The sequence below is a fragment of the Linepithema humile genome, chromosome 1 (assembly GCF_040581485.1).
Source record: "Linepithema humile isolate Giens D197 chromosome 1, Lhum_UNIL_v1.0, whole genome shotgun sequence".
In the NCBI taxonomy this organism is placed as follows: domain Eukaryota; kingdom Metazoa; phylum Arthropoda; class Insecta; order Hymenoptera; family Formicidae; genus Linepithema; species Linepithema humile.
In genome coordinates, this window is record NC_090128.1 from 896,563 (window position 1) to 916,778 (window position 20,216).

The 20,216-nt window shown below is 39.0% G+C and overlaps 1 protein-coding gene, 1 long non-coding RNA gene and 1 other non-coding gene across 4 annotated transcripts in view; 2 read left to right on the plus strand and 1 right to left on the minus strand.

Annotated features, from left to right (window-relative positions):
* Positions 1–20,216, minus strand: part of LOC105674357 (uncharacterized) — a 290,795-nt gene that overhangs the window by 263,531 nt on the left and 7,048 nt on the right. The window lies entirely within an intron of this gene.
* On the plus strand, positions 12,907–12,979 carry TRNAK-CUU (transfer RNA lysine (anticodon CUU)). Its single transcript has one exon. It is a non-coding gene; the product is annotated as a tRNA-Lys (tRNA).
* The window catches only part of LOC105674349 (uncharacterized), a 74,992-nt gene continuing 70,336 nt past the window's right edge, over positions 15,561–20,216 (plus strand). Inside the window, exon 1 of one of the 2 annotated variants that reach the window (XM_067348232.1) lies at positions 15,561–19,704. In XM_067348232.1, the coding sequence (XP_067204333.1) occupies positions 18,393–19,704 (1,312 nt within the window). In that variant the 5' untranslated portion in view covers positions 15,561–18,392. The remainder of the gene's footprint in view (positions 19,705–20,216) is intronic. The other variant, XM_012370597.2, reaches the window with a different exon arrangement.

Here is a 20,216-nt window from a genome sequence, read left to right on the forward strand (position 1 = left end):
TATATAATCGTAATTGATGTAGAAGGTGCATAGAGAGATAAAAATATACTATCTGCTTCCGGGTCTAGGCAGGTGAACACGCAGATGATTGAGTTAGTGCACGAGTATCTTGATTGTGATAATTACTACATGTCAGCAACTGGATATTATAATGGTAACTAGCATCGATTATCATGGCAATTTTAATGGGAACTCTGATTTAAGAAATAGTGAAGCTATTGTAATAAATAAAAAATTCTCTTCTACATGTACATGTCTTGCGAAGACAAGTTTTAATAAAAATAAATATTAATATTATTTGAGAAATGTCTGAGAATATTCTTTCGCTATATAATTTCTAAAAAAAACTTCTAAAAAAAAAAACAGTTGCTAATTAGTCATTAATTAGAAGATTAGATGTAATCACAAAATCGATATTCATGTTATCCAAATATTTGATAACTGTGTTGATTGACTGACACTAAGCTTATGCGCATAGTAAAAGACTATAATTGCAAGTGACTGTTGAATGTTAAGTATCTTAAAATCTCTAATCATCTAATCTAATGTTGCCGGTCTTCTATGTTTCATCAAACGAAAGTCAACAGCAATCTCGTTAACCGCTCCACGTGCAGATTGCTAAATTGCTTCCTTAATAATCCACAACGCCACCAAGATCGCGGTGAATAAAGAACCGTTGCTCTTTATTCGCCGGTCTTTTCATCTTCGCGTGCACCACCCTGGTGTGGTTATTTTCTAAGCATGCGAGCGAGCGCGAGTGCCATCGCGAGTCAGTACCGAAGGAAGCGAACAAAGGGTGTCCAATATTCGAATCTTCCCGAGACGTGGCGGAACACGCAAAGCCCCGCCGTGCTTCCATTCGGGCCTGTCGTGAGCTCGATTGAAATTATTCTCTCGCGGAGGCCGCCACGGTGCGCGCGAGAGAGCGAAAGTGGTCCGTAGCATCCTACGGAGGCCAAGAGAGACGGTGTGGTGGATGACCGACCGGCCGTATATACATAACTTACGCGAAAGCGGCAAGACAGAGCTGTCCATGTGCGATATACACGTGGTCGGCCGCGTCGCGCCACCACACCTCAATGGAATAAATTTACATGCGCTGCGGCTCAATGAGCCGCCGACGAGTTTCGGCACAGTCCGAGGTTCAAAGCCTGTGGGAATGTCCGAGTCCTGCTTGAAGGACTATCCGTGAAAGGAGTGACCTCGCACATTCCCAAGCGTAAGGATCACTACGCTTGTTTAAACAGTTATCTAATTATCTGATATACCGTCTGGGTTCATTCAACGCGTGTGTGTTTCCTCCGTGCGAGTTTACGCGAACTGATAATCAAACGAGTGCGCGCTAAATTTTACGTCGCGGATAATTTACACTCATGTGTCTGTAATGAAAACGTTTCTCATTGAAAGAAGAATTAATTTTCACCGACTAGAATCTTGCATGTCGATCTTAGTTTAGTCCGAATTTTTAATGCTAGAAAGTTAAATTATTATTTAAAAAATTATTTATATTGCATGCAAAAAAAAATAATTTGTATAAATGCTGTCGAGGAGGAAAACCTGGTTACCTTAACATTATTTTAGCGTCTACTCATGGACTACTACTTGTACGAGATACGTAACTTATTAGTGGATTGGCGATGACATTGATATTCTCAGAAGCCGAGCACGCGATCGGACATGCTAAGAAGCTTAACCCGTGAAATAATCTATCAAACACAGTATCGACATTAAGTATTGCGACAGGTTTGCATTTTATACGCCGAGCTATATTGTATCAACGTCAACGGACGATGGAAATCCATTATGGATATCTAGATTCACGAAATATGCATTATCTTGCTTTTATAAAAAAATATACGCATAATATGTTTTAATTGGAGCACTTCATAATTGCATTGCGATTGCATGTTTATACATCAATCGTTACCTTTTAGAATATTTTTAACATTGTTATTTGCACTTTTTGCATGTCATTTGATGATAATCTTTTTGCATAAACATTTAACTTCAAAATGTTTTAAATTAATGAATTATATAGTAATTTTTACAGTAATTATTTATGCAATCCTCAGTTTAAAAATCTTTCTTCATCCTAAAATTCACTGTTGCTTAAATTTCTAATATCTCAATCCTCCCAATTATTATCTGCAAGAAATTCCGTTGACAGCAATCTGCGATCTCAATGCTGGTTTTCTCGTCTGGTAAAAACATATTCAGGCGAAAGATTAAAGCAGGTACAAGATTAACGTGTGGGCTATAGCGCCGCAACTCTCACTGGGGGTAGATCTCACACGAGATAGTAATTTTGCATTTTAATATCATCTTTCGTGGCGAAGGAAGCGGACCAGTGTCAAGGCACTTTACGATCCTATCATGTCACAGGGAACATACCGTCCCATACCCAAACACATAACTTTAGCTAATACCCGAGACCGTGTATGTCCCCCACTGTTTCCCGTCCTTACTCAAAAACTATCACCTCAACCGAGAAACGGAAACATGATTTTTCATAAAAAAATAATATAAAGAGCGCACAGATCTCGCTTCAATTTCTAACTTTTGCACTCTATTTTCAAGTTAAAGAAAATCTATAGTCCGGTTTTAAAGATTGAAATATGTGAAAAATAACGTGTAAACACATGAAGAACAAGCAGCCGCGGAACGCGTGTAGGCTGGAGCACGACTCAATCAGTGTGAGATCTTTAATGAATCAAATTATCGAATAGCCGCGATTCGTTTCGCCTGTAAGGAAAATGCTTTCTTTATGCATATCGCTCCAAATTATCTGAGATTAAGCCAATCATTCTATAAAAGCGTGCAATTCACGGTACTGTAGCTACTGCATTCCGCTAGATAAGAGACTATATATTTGCATATGCGTGTGTGCGTGAATATCACGAAACGTCCTCCGATTGCACCTGATACAAGAATATCTGGTTTGGACGTAAGAATGTGCTCGGCAACGTTGTCATTTTGTCTATCAAGAAGTACTGGTTTGTACATTAAGTGCTATTTACCGCAAAATGCACTCTGTTTGCAAGTGGATGAGCGCACATACACTAATAATACAACAATGCAATATTATCGCGATGTTATTCGCGATCATGTGACACTAGAACTAAATTTTTAATTAAAATTCCAAAATTAATAAAACATTTTTTTCTAATTTTAACTTGTCAATTGGTACTTTTCCAAATACTAATTTAATGTATACACGTCTCAAGTGTCCTATTGTTACGCATTAATTTGTTCCTCGTGATTCAGAATCACTTGCTGCGAGAAAAAATCATTTGACGATCATTAGACGCGATAGAGCTTTTTGCGCTTCTTGTTTTCGCGTGTTAAAATAAAGGATAATCACGATGAATTCGCCGAATGCGTTAAAGTACTAAAGGCTAACGAAAAGCGACAGTTGATTAATTTATGCGTTAATTCATGTAATGTTAATTTATGTGATTGAGCAATTGACCGACCATCTGCAAACTGAAAGCGTACTAACAATAAGACCACCCATATTAAATTATAGATTATTCTTATTTCCCACATCAAAGAAACAAACTCTTCTTTTTTATACAAATATTGTAAAATATTATATAAAGAAATCTAACATTTATTTGCTTATTATTGTGAAATAAATAACAAATATTTGAATTTAACCACATAAGATCCTTCAAAGTATTTTATATTTTCTTTTAAAAATATTAGAAACTTTGTGCAAAAAAATGTTTAGCTAGCCATAATTAAAATTAATCGGGTGATGAGCGATCGTAAGAGCGTCGCGATGATAGAACCGGCTGCAGTTTGCCAAGCCGGTGCATCGTCGTCATCGTTTCTCGACCAGATGTCATTACACCCAGTCTAATGCGGTTTCCATTGGTTTAACACGCTTATGAATTGAATGGGATGATCTCGTTCCGCGGTCGCTATTCTTAGCAACTCCTCGAGAAGCAAAAGTGCCGACACAAACGTTACGTCGTAATTTTCTGCGGACAGCCGATACCCTGATATAAAAAAAGAAATTACGGAAGAGAACTGCGTTTCTAGATTGCTGATAGAAAATCCAGCGTTCCGTTATGACATCGTTAAAAATCATTAACGCTGGAATTTCAAGAGGCGCTAATAAACATCATAAATTTTCTACTGTGCCCCAGTAATTATTTTCTGATCATTAAAGTGGAAAATTGTCGCGATATTATAGATAGTGTGAAACTTTAAAATTTTTGCATAATAAACGATTAAGATAAATCAAAGAAGTCAAATTTTAAACAAAACTAAATGCATAACAATGAAAGTAATAGCAATTTTATTAAATATTTTATCAAAAATCTTATTTGAATGTAAAATTATATTTTTTACAACATTGTTTATCTTAATTATTAATTAATTTATACGATAAATTGGTGATAAACATTCGTATTACCTTCCGCTTGTATATTGCAAGAATATTAATTTAAATAAAAACCTGTTACACCGGATATTTTTCTACTTGTAAAAATCTCACGCACTTTAGCACGTAATTTAACAACATATAGGGGAGTAATTTTCGACATACGCACTTTTCAATAATCGCTGATTGAACGACGATAAAGTCTCCTTCAAGCAAATAATCAAGGAAAATTAAAGTGTTGACGAATAATTAACCTTGATCCACTTAATTTGCATAAACACGCTACAGTAGCCAAATTTCCATATTTTATAATAATATGTAAAAAAACTACTTCTATTCATGCACTATATTCCATTCGCTTTAAAAAATTATAATTAATCATAGGACTAATAGAATTATTGATAATTTTTATTTCTCAACATAAATCGGATAAAAATCATAAAAATAAAAAAAATTAATTTAACAATAGCACAGTAAATCCTCTAATAAATATATTGTTAAATAAATGTACCATTAAATAAATGTAAAAAATAACTTGTTAAATATTACATGTATATGAAACGATAGATCATAAATTAGCAGCTCGGAGAGCAAGCGTTGCAAGTGTTTCAAATAAGGTGGGTGGCTAGCGACATGCAAATCGGCGCGGCTGCATGTTACGAACATGATCTCGGACGCACTTGACTTTAATAAGCGTCGATCGGGTCGCGATAAATCGCCGATCGATCCATCCGCGAGAGATCAGACGCTGAGGACGCTCTTGTTCTCCGCGCGCCGGTGTCCAATCAGCGCGAGTTGAGCCTAATTTAGAAACTGCGACGTATAACGATCACGGCCCGCGGCAACGCAAATTCGGCGAGGCCCGTTCGAGCGGCGGCCCGGGTGTACCTAGAAATTACGAGTGTGTATCTCCGAATGCATCTACCTGCATTGCCTCGCCCGCCAATTTAACGGCGCATCAATTTGTCATTTAATCCCCTGACTGTTAGCCCTGCCTCCACGAGGTGTGCGCCCATCTCACTTATTTAATATCTTAACCCACGCGTGAATTTATCTTAAAACTTTGTTCTTCGATGGTGCTTGTTGCGTTGTTCTCGGTTATTTCGTGCATTGACTTTTCGAAATTATAATACAGCGATACATCAATAATTATGCCGCTTATCTCGCATGCTTAAAATTCTCGTCTTCATAAAAGTATTATTTCATATATAATACAATGTTTATTTGTTTGAACAATTTATTATGGAAAATAATGTGTCATTAAGGCCACGATTTGATATTTACGTACTTGTGTTGACTTGTTTACAACTGCGATTATGAATATAGAACTATAATCATCGAATGCGAGATAGCTATAATTATTAAACGGACCGGCGCTTCATTAAATCAACTTGATCGATGAAGATACATGATTGTAAGTTCAAAAATTAGACATCATGATTCATTGCCGTAGAGTGACTATTGCCCTTACAGATTGGTAGCAGCACATGTCATGATAATTTAAATAAATGCCTATCGTTTGAGCATCATTTATCAATGCTCGAAAGAATTACGCGATAACAATCCCGATTCCCCACGTTGTCACACTATTTCTCATTATCATCAACATTTTGTTTTTCGTACTTTTTGCTTGCTTTATGCAATAATGTAACAAACATTGAATCGGCGTCGTCACTCGGGAAACTATCTTTAGCGAGGCTTTCAATAAATCTTACAAGAGCAACTTCCCTAATGAATCGTTCTAATAAATTTTAAATCACGACTCGTTCAAAAAGCCTTAAATCCGGAGGGTATAGCGTGTATACATAAGCCGAAGCGAGGAAACGTAAGCCGATCGATTATAGGGTGTCTCCACGGACTGGCGCTACGCCGACACGCTAAGGGCGCGTTCCTTTAATGATGCATTAGCGTCGTGTTTTGACACGAAAGAGCGGTAACTGGCCGCGGTCGCATTCTTCTCCGCCTTTTTTTCTTTGTCCTCCGCCCAAGACCGACTTTGATTTCACGCACGCGGCTCTCCTCTCCCGTACTCCCGACATCAAGAGCCCGAAGGAAGATTTCGGTGAACCACTTAACGCTCTGAATCCCGTAACCTTCAATTAATCAATCTCTCGGCGCGGACCGTTGAACTGAGATCGTGTTTGGCTTCGAATGTGATCCGCATCGACCCTCTTCGAAAGTCACAATAAAGTTTTTAAAAAAGATTCAGTTTTGAAATGCACGCAATTATTGTCGCGACAAATAATTCAATTCAGAATATTTTTGAATGTAAAATTATCTTCCAAACACTAAAACTGTATTTAGAAATTTATAACATGCGCGGTTTCTCAAAAAAACAACGCAACACTAAAAAACTATGTAAAAAAAAAAAAAAAAAAAAAAAATGCAAGACTATCAAAATGCAAAATTGAGATATTTTTTTGCACATATTATATATTAAATCGCGATTATTTAATCCCGAGCTCAATCAAAGCTGAATCGTGCGAGTACGCGTAGACTTACAAGCGTCGATCCGAGAAATCGGCGTACACGATCCCTATCAGCGAACCGCATCTATCGTCTGGCACGAAAAATCGGGCCCGACGCACGTCGTGAGGGAGAGACGCCCTACGGTTTACGGGCCCGTCTCCCTACAAACCCTCGAAAGGGTTTACAAGTCTCCGAGCACACCTAGCGTGCCTCGACAATAGACACACAGGGGCATTTATAATGAGACAGTCGGGTGTGAGCATTTTATTTTCTCCTCCCTTCGTCCTTCTCGCTCGTCCATTCCATCTCTCTCGTCTTCAGCTCGTCTCTTTCTGAAACTAATACGTGAGCTCTATCCCGAAACGCGCTATCTTTGCATACATTAATCACGACGAAGGGGTTGGCACGGGAATTGTTTTTTCCGAAGTGATCGTGCCGGTCACTCTTGCCTCTCCACTTCGGAGACAGCTCCGGTTCTTTTATCCTGGGAAATTCTATACTTATCCCGGAATGCTGAATTGAACTGCGTTAGAAGTCGCCCGGACGACATTTTCCTAGATTTTAAGATCCGAAAAACCGATCTTATCCGACGCGAGACATTTTTATAGATTCTCAGAGATCGGCGGAAGGATTTCGTATTAGAAAGAAAGTCGTGTAAGAACGAAAGTATGTAAATTGCATGTAAATGAAAGAATTTTCCGATGGAATCTTGCATTTAATTGTGTGTACATTTCGATGCTTGGCATTAAATTTAATATTTGTATTTTAAGCAACTTAAATACAATATTTTAAGAATACAAGTACATCTGCGAAAATACACAATTGCATATTTAATGCTATTTACGCTGTATTTATTCATAACAAAATATATACACCCTTCCAAAATGGTTCGTTATTAATTTAGTCTGAAAATCTCAATAAATCAGAGACGACATAACGAGATATAATTTAGATTTCAAAAGCCACGGAAATTCTCACGCCACCCGCGGGCATGGCAACTTGGCGCACGACCCAATGTTATCCGGTCATTCACTTGACCGATTGGTTTCATCCATCATAGGTAGCAAGGGAAGTCGAGGGCCGAACAATATCTGATTTCGAGATTCGACCTGTGTGGCGTTTGTGGGACGCGCAAGGTATTCGAACTTCCCTCAGTAAGGGACATTACCGTGGAACGGGGCCACCCCTTTTAAATCCTTTCCAAAGGCACCGGCGCGCGACAACTTTCTTTTTTACGATACTTTGCCTCTATACAATAAGATCGGCCCTAGCGTGACAGTGTAAACATTAACGTAGAACGCGTAGTCGAAAACGAAGTTGGATTTAATGGAATTAACAAGTAGAATACGTCGCTTTGTGTGGTATTTTTCAAGACGACTAGCACGGCACGTTCCTTGAATTCTTTATACTTATCAGATAAATTAAACACTTGGTAATTAAAATGTAGTTAACGGATTTTACAAATCATAAATATCGAATATATATATAACTGACTACTCTAAAAAAAATTGAATTATGTTTTACAGAGATTATAGATCTCAAAAATTACTTTGCAATATAATATGCGTCATTTCTATCACTTCCTTGAAGAGCATTGCCACATACTTATGAAAAAACACTTGGAAAAGAAATTCAAGATAAATATATTGTCGTGCTATCGAGTCTTTGATATTCTGAAACCACGATTTCCGAGTAGCCCCGTAGCCGCGTGAATCAAAAGGAGGCACGAAGTCTTCCCATTATAATAACCGTAATCAAAGGTCGATAACCATAAAGCAATCCGATCGATCTACGATGCGTGATCTCATCTATTAATGGCTTTATTTCAGAATCGAGATTATGAGCGCGGAAGAGAAACTTGGGTGGATTATACGCAGGATCGATGTAATCATCTAAAGTGACCATAAACAATCGCTACCCGGCACGAAAGGATTGTAATACGAAGTTGGGAAGTTATTTTTAAGTTTGTTTCATATACGCGTGACTCAATTATCACAATTGTGAAATTTTTCTTCAAAAGAGATAAGATTTGCAGTAAATTATATTGTATTTGAGCTGTCTGAAGTTAATAAATTCTACAGTAAATGATTACTTTGTTTTTTAATATATGTATTTAAAATAGATTTAATATACAATAGCAAAAAAATAAAAATAATACTTAACAAATTTAAACTGGTGAATATTCATAGTGTCAGCACTAAATAATTGTATTTTTTTTAATGAATTACTTTTCAATTGCAATATGAAAACATAATTGATTTAACATGTAAGTTATTTTTATGCTTCTGTCTTCTTAAATAATTGCGAATGCTTGATCAAAAGGCACAGGGGTTTAAAATTTAATCTTATCTCGGCCACTAATAAGAAGCCGCGTAACACCTTCTGTTTACAATTCTGATAGCAATATGCAAATTAAGGGAAGAAACTCGTATGAATAGATAACAGGTCGATTTCTCTAAAAGCTTTTGATGCGCAGATGTCAGAAAGCGAAAATGACACAAGTGATGCTCACGAAAAATCAAATTGAAAGAAGCTACAATCATTGTTACGGTAAGAAGATGTGCGAATAATATCGGCAATCTAAATCGAAAAAGTGTGAATAAAATTGACAAATAAACCACTATTCAATGAATCGAACAAAAAATCCACGCTCTTTGCACGCTGAAAGTCATACAATTTCTAAGAAATAAAATAATTTATTTTATAATAGATGATAATATTAATTTATATAAAAAGCCAGAAATTTTCTGAATAAAATAAATTTTTTGCTCACTGAAATATCCAAAGACATGCGAATAAAAGTAGCCATAAAAAAGATCACCTAAATTGTTCAGGCCTGTTTACCTCGCGTATAGGAAACGGGGCCGATGGTTTCTTATCAAAAAAATCGGGCGAGGATAATCAGTTAAGGGGTTAATCTTCGTACTACGGCATGCATGCCCGTGTGCTCTGACTTCAAAGTCGCGCAGGTGAACCGACCGCGTAATCACTGTTATTACGATAATCGTTTATTACGAGCGAATAGAAATAAAAATCGCGCCTGGAGCACATTGAATTACGCCCATCTACCTTGTGTGTACGCCTGTACATACGTACGAGTACCCGCATAGTATCTACGTCTACGAAGGCACTTTTAACCACTTACATAGGGAGCTCTGGGCAAGCTTTCAGGGAGGGCGCTTTTTTATTTTTCTCGGATTGCCCCCCATCTTTTCCTCGCTTAACCAGGATTTTCAATTACAGTAACACTTTGGGAACAATGCCTGGCATGTTTAGTCGGTTCACTTAGTTAGATCGATAGTATGGAATAATATATATCCAATCACAATAATTGACATCAATCTATTAAAGTAGAATTTTTCTAAAAACATAATAAATGAAATTATTTCAGGATTCAAATAAAAAAGTAAGAATCTAATAAAATAATAGTTATATGACAATGTACTTTAATAATATCCAAATATGTTTGACCAATGTCTTTTTTTCTGTTCATCAGTTTTGATATTTAACAATAAATATCGCTTATACATTTAAAACATCGATAAAAGTTCTTATTTTCTATATTCAATTATTTATCTTATAACATTAATTACAAAAATTTATAAAATAAATATATGTAGGAAAAACGTAATAGGATATCGTGAATATTATGTTAAAAATAACTCTGATAAATTAATGTAAAAATGTCTCACATTATAAGTAATTCAGACTCAATAAAAATCAGACGGATAAGCCGTAAATAATGTATAAAGTGTGTTAACGTCGTATGCGCGTGTCAATATTAATATGCATGTGCATTAAGGGAATTATCGCCAGTATGAGTATAATGCATTACACTGAATATTATCAAATGCATATACATATCACCACATACCGTCATTTTAATCATAAAGCTACTCGTAATCTCATATATACATTTTTTACTACTACTAAAATGATCGGATAAAAGCCCATAATCCCAGAAGTAGTCTAAAACTCCACGTTTCTCACATAGTTATACACTTTAATGTTTTACTACATACTTATGAAATACATGCTTTTCACGGTATTACGCGAAATCAATGGCGATCTGAGCGAAATCGAAGCATTATGTCCATTCTAAAGATATATCGGTGTTTATCGTAAAAAAATATCTCGAATCCTTTAAAAAAGCTTTTAATGTTGTTGATTTGATATTCGAAAGTATCTCTTCAATATTGTCATATCGTAAATCTTCCGAAGTCTAAACTATCAGCCGTAACTATGAAACACGATACAGCGAACGTACGAAATACGCGATGAGATACCCGCCGGCTCAAATTATCCTTCGATTATTCGCGTCCGGGGAATGGGGTAGGACGTCCACCCCATCGCCAACGACGTCTTCTTGTTGCACCTTATTTCACTGCTACTTTTTTCTTTTATCTTATTCCCTCACTCATCTTCCCTCATAAGCCGCGCACGACGGCGTCGTGTCTTCGGCTGGAAATCAGGGATGCGATAAGCAAACACTCTCTACCCCGTGCGCCGCTCTATTATTAAACTATAAAATCCCGGCGCACCATTGGCGCAGAAGCCCTCGCGAATGACGTTGAATTATTCCGCATGGACAGGCGGGCGCGCGAGACTGGACGAGATTTAATTAACACACTCCCATAAAATTTGATCACTGCGTAAAAGTTTATGCGCGTCGCGCGGCACGCATGCCGCGCGGCATTCTTACGAAACTACCACTTTATGTTACTTGTTTGCGCTACTTGCCGCTGTGATTAATACTTCCGGCTAATTTCAAGACTTCAGAATTGAAATCTAATTACGTTAACATTTTTTCGAATAAAATGTCAAATTTATTTTATATTTCCCAATTATTCTCACAAATTATGAGTTAGTCAATTAATGATTGTTTGTTGAGTCGTTGCAGTACATATAATAAACCAAAGTGAAATGTTTTTATGAGTAAAACTTAATCTTACAGTCGCATTGCATTTGCATAAATTAGATGCCACGCCATTGCGTTTGTTTGCTGTTGGCTTATTCTTTTGCCGTTGTGGCTTGGTCACGCCCTTGTTCAAACGTCCGTTCACGGCGATGATTATAACATCATCTCGACGAAAAATTGGGCTCATTATAATGTATAAATACAAAAACAATGATCCTCCCCCCGCCACCCCCGATTAAGCGGTTCTGACTCATACAAGACGACAGTCTGTCGAAGAGACGCGACAAGCATGAGGATCCACTCCACATATTTGAAAGTTTACGTAAAGTGACTCGTTTTCAAATTCGGCATGCATCACAAACTTGTTAGGAACGTACTAATTTGCGATATAACTGGCTATCAAAAGCAACATGATTATGTCCCAGAAATTGCATCATAACTATCCCATTTATTTAATTTGCATTTATTTGTTTTATTTATTTAACTACATTTATAATAAGAAGAATATTATATTAATAGCAGATTGCTGTTAATAAATTAAACAAATGAAATCAGATATCTGTGAAATGATACAAGATCGTTACAACAGATATGATATAATAAATGTATGGTATGTAAAGATTATAGTGAAAGTCAGTGAAAGCACTGATAATTTTGCTACATCCTGTACAAATCGATCCTCAGTGACAGCTGTGACAATATTTGTTTTATGCTCGAGATAGACGAATCTCGATAACGACGATAAACTTGAAGCTCAAGTCGACTAATTAGTGTCCCTCAAGATTTGACAAGACGAGTTCTACAAACAGATTTGGTCAACAATGAGTATCTCTCTCTAATGATTATTATCGATGATAGCAATTATAAATTTAACATTTAAATATTACATAAGATTAATAAATAATAATCATAGTCATCTATTCTTTATACGTGACTGGTATAAATATCTAATCAGAAAAAATATAAATTTAACATGTAATATCCGGATCTTGTGATAGACGAGGTAATTATTTAATAAATTAAAATTAATTAACGACGCAATTTTTATTTTTCCCTCAGTATCATGGATAAAAAAATAAATATATAGAGATAAAATCACGGAAGTAATGGGCTTTGTAACAGGATGTAACAAGCCCGGCTAGCTCAGTCGGTAGAGCATGAGACTCTTAATCTCAGGGTCGTGGGTTCGAGCCCCACGTTGGGCGATTTAATTTTTGTTCCGAGAATTTGAGATCTTTATTGCATTTATAAATAAATTTAACATACTCCCATATTTTTCTAATACGCAATATTATATATGTTTTTTTTGATTCCATTCATCGATAAAATAATTTTAACTATTTAAATTCCCCAACAGCTCACTCGCGTTCTTTCTGTAAGATAATTATGTATTTTGTACAAGATATTTTTTATAATATCGACAAATATAATCTTTGACTAATGTAGAGTTGTTTTTGGAAAAAGAACGTTGAACTTTCGTATAAACTTTTACTTAAAATTGTACTAAAATAAAATCTATTAAAAATTATTTACATTTTTAGCTGCTCAAATTTCAAAATATATAACAAAATATATAACAAAAATTGTTGCTATATATTTCACTTACGGTTAATTTTCCGTTTCACCTATCTCTACATTTGATTGACTTATTGTTAGTATCCACGCAGCTGCGATCAATTACTTTCTAGCAAGCAATGACAATCATTAATATTTATTAAGACAGTTATGAGTGTCAAAAAATTTTGTCTATTTGTTATTATTTTATTCAACACTCACTGTGCGCATCAGTACGCACAGAAGTTTGCGTAGATTATTTGAACTTTGTATCTGAGAAATTATAGTTAATCAGAAATCTTGAAAGTAATATTGCTTTCATCATTATATATAATAAACATGTATTGCGACAGTTAACGTTTATTCCATAAATATTCCTCAATTATGTGTAAACATTTCGAATATTTTTAAAATGGTCAAAAAACAAGTCTGTTCAGTCTAAAGATCATTATTTCTATTTTTTTTTTAAAGAAACAAAGAAAATGCACATAATATTTGATTATTTATTTAAAAGATCTTGAAGATAATTGATCTTTGAAATGCATTTTTAGACATTTCTTAGAAACTTTATTAACAACTTTTCTTAGTAACCCGGTAAATTATTTTTTATCTGATCTCTAATGATGTTTAACTTGTCTAGAAATAATTAACGTAATAAATTTTAACAAATATTTTTTATCTTTATTGATATCTAATTGCTGAATATCCCAATTCGTAATATCCTCACGATATATTCACAATTTTCACCCGCATTAAGCCAAATTTTACGGTTTCTTTTATTCTTTCCATATTATATATTCTACTAATAATCTAAAATTTTCTTAATTATACAAGTTCTATTAATAAGATTCTATCAATTATGTAAATTTTTATTTTTTGTGCATCTACTATCTTATTCCTATACTAATATGAGAAACAATGCGTTCCAAATATAAAGTAACGTTGAACGGAGAATATTTGAAAAAGAATTACATAGCAATTAAAATGCCAATATAAAACCAAAAATAATCAGATTTCTTGGAAGAACATTTAATCAGTTTTGAAACTTCCTTCTTTCCGTAATCTTCAATTTTAAACCAAAACTATCTCACATTATCTCAGTACAATATGGTAAATAACTAAGTGATTCATTCCTAGATTATAACATAACTGCAAGACAATGGTCCTCACAATGAGTTAAGCTTTTAGACAACGTTATTTTCCTTTCTATTTCGAAAGATAATATAAAGATAAATACGTATCTTTACTTATCTCTAGGTAAATATATCAAAGAAAATATACACGCAAAGTGATCTTGATCACCAATCTGAACAAACTAAGTAGTCGCCATATCGCCTGAATATTACTATATAATTATGCACGCAATAAAAGAAATGGCTTTTTTATCAACAGTTTCAAAATTTACGTGTTAATAATTTTTTATAAGTCAAATGTCAAAAATACAAATAGAAATAAAAATATTACAAAAATATAAAAATATGTTTATATTTTTATTATTAAATAAGATTTTATTGTTAAGATATTTATAAAGTTTCCATTGTCAAAAAGTAAAGAGCTACGGCAAATAACTGGGAAATTTTTTGTCAAAAGCAAATGAGTTCTAGCAATATCGTAAGAATCTATATTTATAAAGATATCCAAAGATTTTTTGGAACGCTCTGAATCATTACGTGTCAACCTCCGCGTTCACGTACTCGATAGTACCGGAAATTCGACGCATAACAATAAAATGACTAGAGCTTCGAGAATGGTATTTCTCCATTATCTTTGTATAAAGTGAGGAAGAGCATGTAAAAAGCAGACATTTCCACTTCTGGTGTGCGCCGCGCGCCGCGGCAATAGCTTTCTTAGAGTGAGCGACCGAGCAATCAATATATATCGTTCTATATACGTACATTTATGCGTTTAGGGACGATCATTGCCTTAATCGTCACGTTTCTTCGGAATAGAATTGCAATTCTATTTATTATCAAATCCTGTATTTTAATTTAGTAAAAATTACACGTGGAAATAACGTTAAAACTACTAAAAGCTAAACAATAAAGTTTTCATGCGTCCTATTAGGTAGAAATTCATGCAATATATCGAATGTTGTGTTGCAAACAACATTATTTATACATTCACGACGTTAAAAGTTAATTTATTCGTATAAATGAAACTGAAAATTCCGATGTTAATTGCAGTTTGTAAAAAAAGTATTAATCGCAAAAATTTAATTCAACTGAGAACCATAAAACGATCTGCTTTTTGTCCGCAGAAGCACCCGGCGTGCCGTTTAATCCGGGCAACGTTCGATCTCAAATAAGAGAGAAAACGGGAAGAAGAAGATGCAGTCGAAGGAAAGGAGAATTCGCAACCCGCAGCAGGCGGATAACAATAGCAGCAGCAACATCTGATCACATTGTCGCACGTGTACGTCGGTCGGCGTGAAAGAAACGTCAAAAACCGCCGCGCTAAAAGGAGGTGCACGCGGAAGAAGGTGACGGCGAAGAAGAGCAAGAGAGAAGGAAGAAACGGCGGAGAAATCCTAACGCGGGCGCGCGTGCAAGAGGCAATTTCCGAGCGATTCATCTTCTCAGGTTTGCAGGTGTTCGCGTGCGTCCTTCACGGCCCTTGTCGCCGATCGTCCTTTTCTTCCCGTCAGCGAGTGGTAGCTCTCGTTCGCTCTTCTATTCCGCGATCATACGACGGCAGAGAAAGAGAGAGAGAGAAAAAAAAGCAGAGAGGAACGAGAACACGCTGCTCACCAGTGCAATAGACTTGGCATAGACCGGCGCGCGATCCGTGATCGAAGAGGCGAGGTTTACGCGAAAAGAACGGAATGAAAAGAAGAAGGACGAGAGAAGCCACGACGGACAGAGAACGGCAGAAGAACTCAGGGCAAGGGAATCATCGAGAGAAGTAAAGAGAAGAGGAGCACCGAGTGAGACGGAGACAAGGATAAACTTTAACGAAGAAGAGACTGACCAGCGATTTCCAAGAGAGAAAGAAAGAGAAAGGGAGGGGGGAGGAAAAGCTACGACGCGTGGTGGTGGTCATCGGTAGTGGTGGTTGCGTGGTAGCGGACGGAGAGCAAGCGAGCATCCAGATCTGTCGCGTGCTGCCTGCTACTCTGGAATCGGACGGAACGGACAGCGGTACTACGGCGGTGCCGAGAAAAACAGAACGACGGCGAGGACGAAGACGAATTTCGACAAGACGGCACGACGTTGCGGTAACGACCGATCGACAACGACAGTGACAGTGACGGTGACGACGAGGACGACGACGGTGACGACAACGACGACGACGACGACGACGACGACGTCGACGGCGATAGTGACGGCTGACGGCAAATATTAATCGGCCGGCCGGATCTCTCGGCCGGAACGCGGGATGGATGCTGTTGTGAGTAGAACGAGTCGAGTCGTGTGCCTCGCTGATATAGTGTTGGTGGTTTCACTCTCGGCTGCTACCTCCGCCGCCGGGCCATCGTGGTGTGCGCTCGTGTGCCGCCGCCACCGCCACCACCGCCGCCGCCGCCGCCGCCGCCGCGCCGGTTCCGTCTCTCTACGAAAGCGAACCGTGGAGCGTGCCCGGCGAGTCGGGGAAGAGAACCGCGGCACTCGTTCAGTAGTTTCTCGGACGCCGCACCGGCACCATCCGACCCTGGGAGATAACCCCGCGCGCGGTCGCGACCCCCCCTTGTGACAATTGCATATGTATGTACACGACGCCTGACGAGCGCGTGGCCCGACACCTTTCTTTCGGCGCGGACGCGAAATCGTCGCGGCAAATTAGCGAACAACCCCCATCGTCCACCCCGAACTGCAAAAAATCAGTTGTAAGCGGAATCTCCGCGACGGATCTTTCGGAGAATTTCGGAGAAAATTTTTTCAGGCCGTGTGAACATATTTTCGAAAGCGTGGCCGCGGTTGTAGATGTCAATTTTAATTGTTTTCCTTTTTGACTTGTTACGCGATCGTGCGAAAATTCGTGACAGAAATATTCTCGTTTTCGTAGGTATCTTCTGGTAAGCGAACCGATCCGATAATGATATCCCGTGTCTGCGAGACATCGATCGAGGAAGGTTCGATGTTCTTTTTGCGAGTGGTGATAATTAGCAGTGAAGCAGTGATAGTGCGTTACGTAAGATCCTGCTGCTCGGGCCAATCCTTCGCGAAAGGACTCTCCCGCGCGTGACTCCGAAGGGATCGCGAGATCCTCAGAAGCAGAGAGATCAATATAAAAAACGACCAAAGGAAAAAAAAGGAAGAAAAAAGAAAGCCGTTAGGACAGTGTAAAGTAAAATAACGCGTGTCTGCTCTCGCCGATTGACAAGCAATCGGAAGAGAAAAAAAAACAAGAGACAAGGACAGAGCGAGATCGTGGAAAGTAACCGGTAGCGTCAACCTGCATACCGCGACGAAATACCCGTTTAAATAGGATCAGTCGAACGTCATCGTCGACGGTCAGTCGATCAACTCGCTGCCAGAATCATTCGCGGTGTATCGACGGTATCGCGCAAAGAACGATTGTACGTTGAGATTCACCGGCCACCCCGATGCCGTCCTGTGAATCGTCAATTCGCATCTGCGGCGGATCGTTTCGGGTCCCGGCGATCAGCCGGAGCGACAAGAACTAAAGACTGCGCCAAATCTGTAGTACGCGCACACAACTGCACTCGCCGCGGTACGACCAGCGACAGCCGCAATAATGCGAGAGAACGAAAAACGCAAGAACAACGGTGTACGGACGATGACACCGGACCGGCAGCAGCCGCATCCTCCGTTCCCCGCGGCGCACGTCTCCACGAGGCAACATTTTCAGAAGCGGAAGTGACCGAAAGTCACGGCGGAGCTGTAATGTCAGCTGGTGACTCTCGCGGCCTTCATCGATACCGCATCGACGACAACGAGGGCGAACCGATCGCGGTGCGAACCGATCGGCGCCCTGCGACGACGTTTGAGACGTGAAAATACCGAAAGCGAAAAGACGACGATCGATAAGAAACCTAAACGGGAAACGGCGGTAGCGCGGATAGGGAGGAGGAGGGCAAAGGAAGAAGCGTCGGATGAGACCGTCATGCCCGCTGAGACTGACACGGACGGGCATAGGGTGCTGCACTGTGATTACCGTGCCGACTGCCCGACCGCGAGGCCGATTCACGTGTCGACTCCCGCGAATAACGAACGCCGCATATTCGATCGCGCGTATTCGGACCGCCGGGGCGTGAGCTCGCTCGTTAATACCGATCGCAGTCCTGCGGGACTTTCAGAAATCGACGAACATGAATTAGTCGAGCGGAAAAGAGCCCCGAAAGATCGACGACGGAGAACCGAAGAGCGGGCGAGAAAAGCGGAGCCGTCGCATTGCCGCGGCGCAAATTTGCTGTCCAGCGTAGGTCGGGATTCGTCCGCAAGCATTTCGAGGATCGATGACGAAGAAAGGAGAATTTTCAACGAGAGTGATTTGCGAGCAAAAAATCGCACACTAACGCAACCGCGTCGAAATCGAAGAGCAGTCGGACTCGCGTGTCTCGCATCGGCAAAGTCTCCCGCGATTGAGAATGTCTCCAAGGATGAACGTTTCTCGATCGCGTGGAACTCGCAGGAAGACGCGAGCGTGCACGACAAGGTCGAACGAGCGGAATCGCGGCTACGCGACCAGACGGAACGATCTCGACTCGCGATAACGGACGCGAATGCGAACCAGATCGCGAGGCGTCGAAGTCTCCAGGATCGATCTTGGACAAGTTCGCGGCCGTCGTTCTGCGGGAGAAAAGATTTCGACACGGGTCCGATCGATCATACGGAAAGGACGCGGGCCGCGAAAGGAGCTCCTCTTCTCTCTAGTCATCACTCGCACACTCGCTCGAAAGATGGATCCTGCGAGGAGGATTCTAGGAATGTCAGTCGGAGATTTTGTCGCGGAAAATTCGGCAACGATGACGCGTGGGCGAGGGAAAATGCGCGAATAAACTATTCGAAACCACGCGACGAACAGCTGGAGGAACAGCAGACTAGAAGAATCGACCTCGCAAACAGGAAAAAAGTTAAACGTGCGCGTCGCGTTCGCTCGTTCCTCCAGCTGGTTCTCTTGCTCCTCGTCGCGTTCGGACGATACGGGACTCTCGGCTCGACGAGTGTGGTTAAGTTTAGTGCGAGATCGACCGCGAGCGGCTTAAGTGTCTTGGGGATCGGCGCAATTATCGGTGCAGTGAGTGCAACACCGATCGATCTGACCGGCGACGCGGGCATCCGGGCCGAAAGGTCGGCCAATCTCTCCCACATCACCGGAGCCTCGAGAAAGATACGGATGTACATCAAGAACCGGTATCTGCAGATCCTGCCGGATACCACGGTGAATGGTTCTAACGACGACACCTCTGACTACAGTAAGTACGACATCGTATGCTCTCGTTGAACGGTTAATCGATCAATTATCGATGAACAAATCGTTAGAAAACTAAAACGTACAATCGTGCAAGTAGAACGTGTATACGTATACGTACAGCGTTCTAAGCGAATTTTTTATTAATTAATTAATTTACTTTTTTTGTATTCAAAAAGTACTTGTTAATATTTCAATCAATTCATTTTTTTCGCAGAATTTGTTAAATCTATCGAGTTTGAGAAAATGTTAATAGAAGTAAAGCCGCGAACGGCCTTGTGCAACAGTATGTTACAGAATTTAAAATTTAAATTTTAAATTCGCATATTAATATTAAAGCGCAGACTGATTAAAACCATCTAACTAATTTATTTTCGTGTTGATCACGCGACGTTTTCAAAATAACTACGAATTTATTTAAATGTCGGATTGGTATCTTTTTTCACTTCTAATAATAACTTTGTCGTATATTCGGATCTGATGGTTTCTTAGATTAAATCACGGCTGCCACAATTC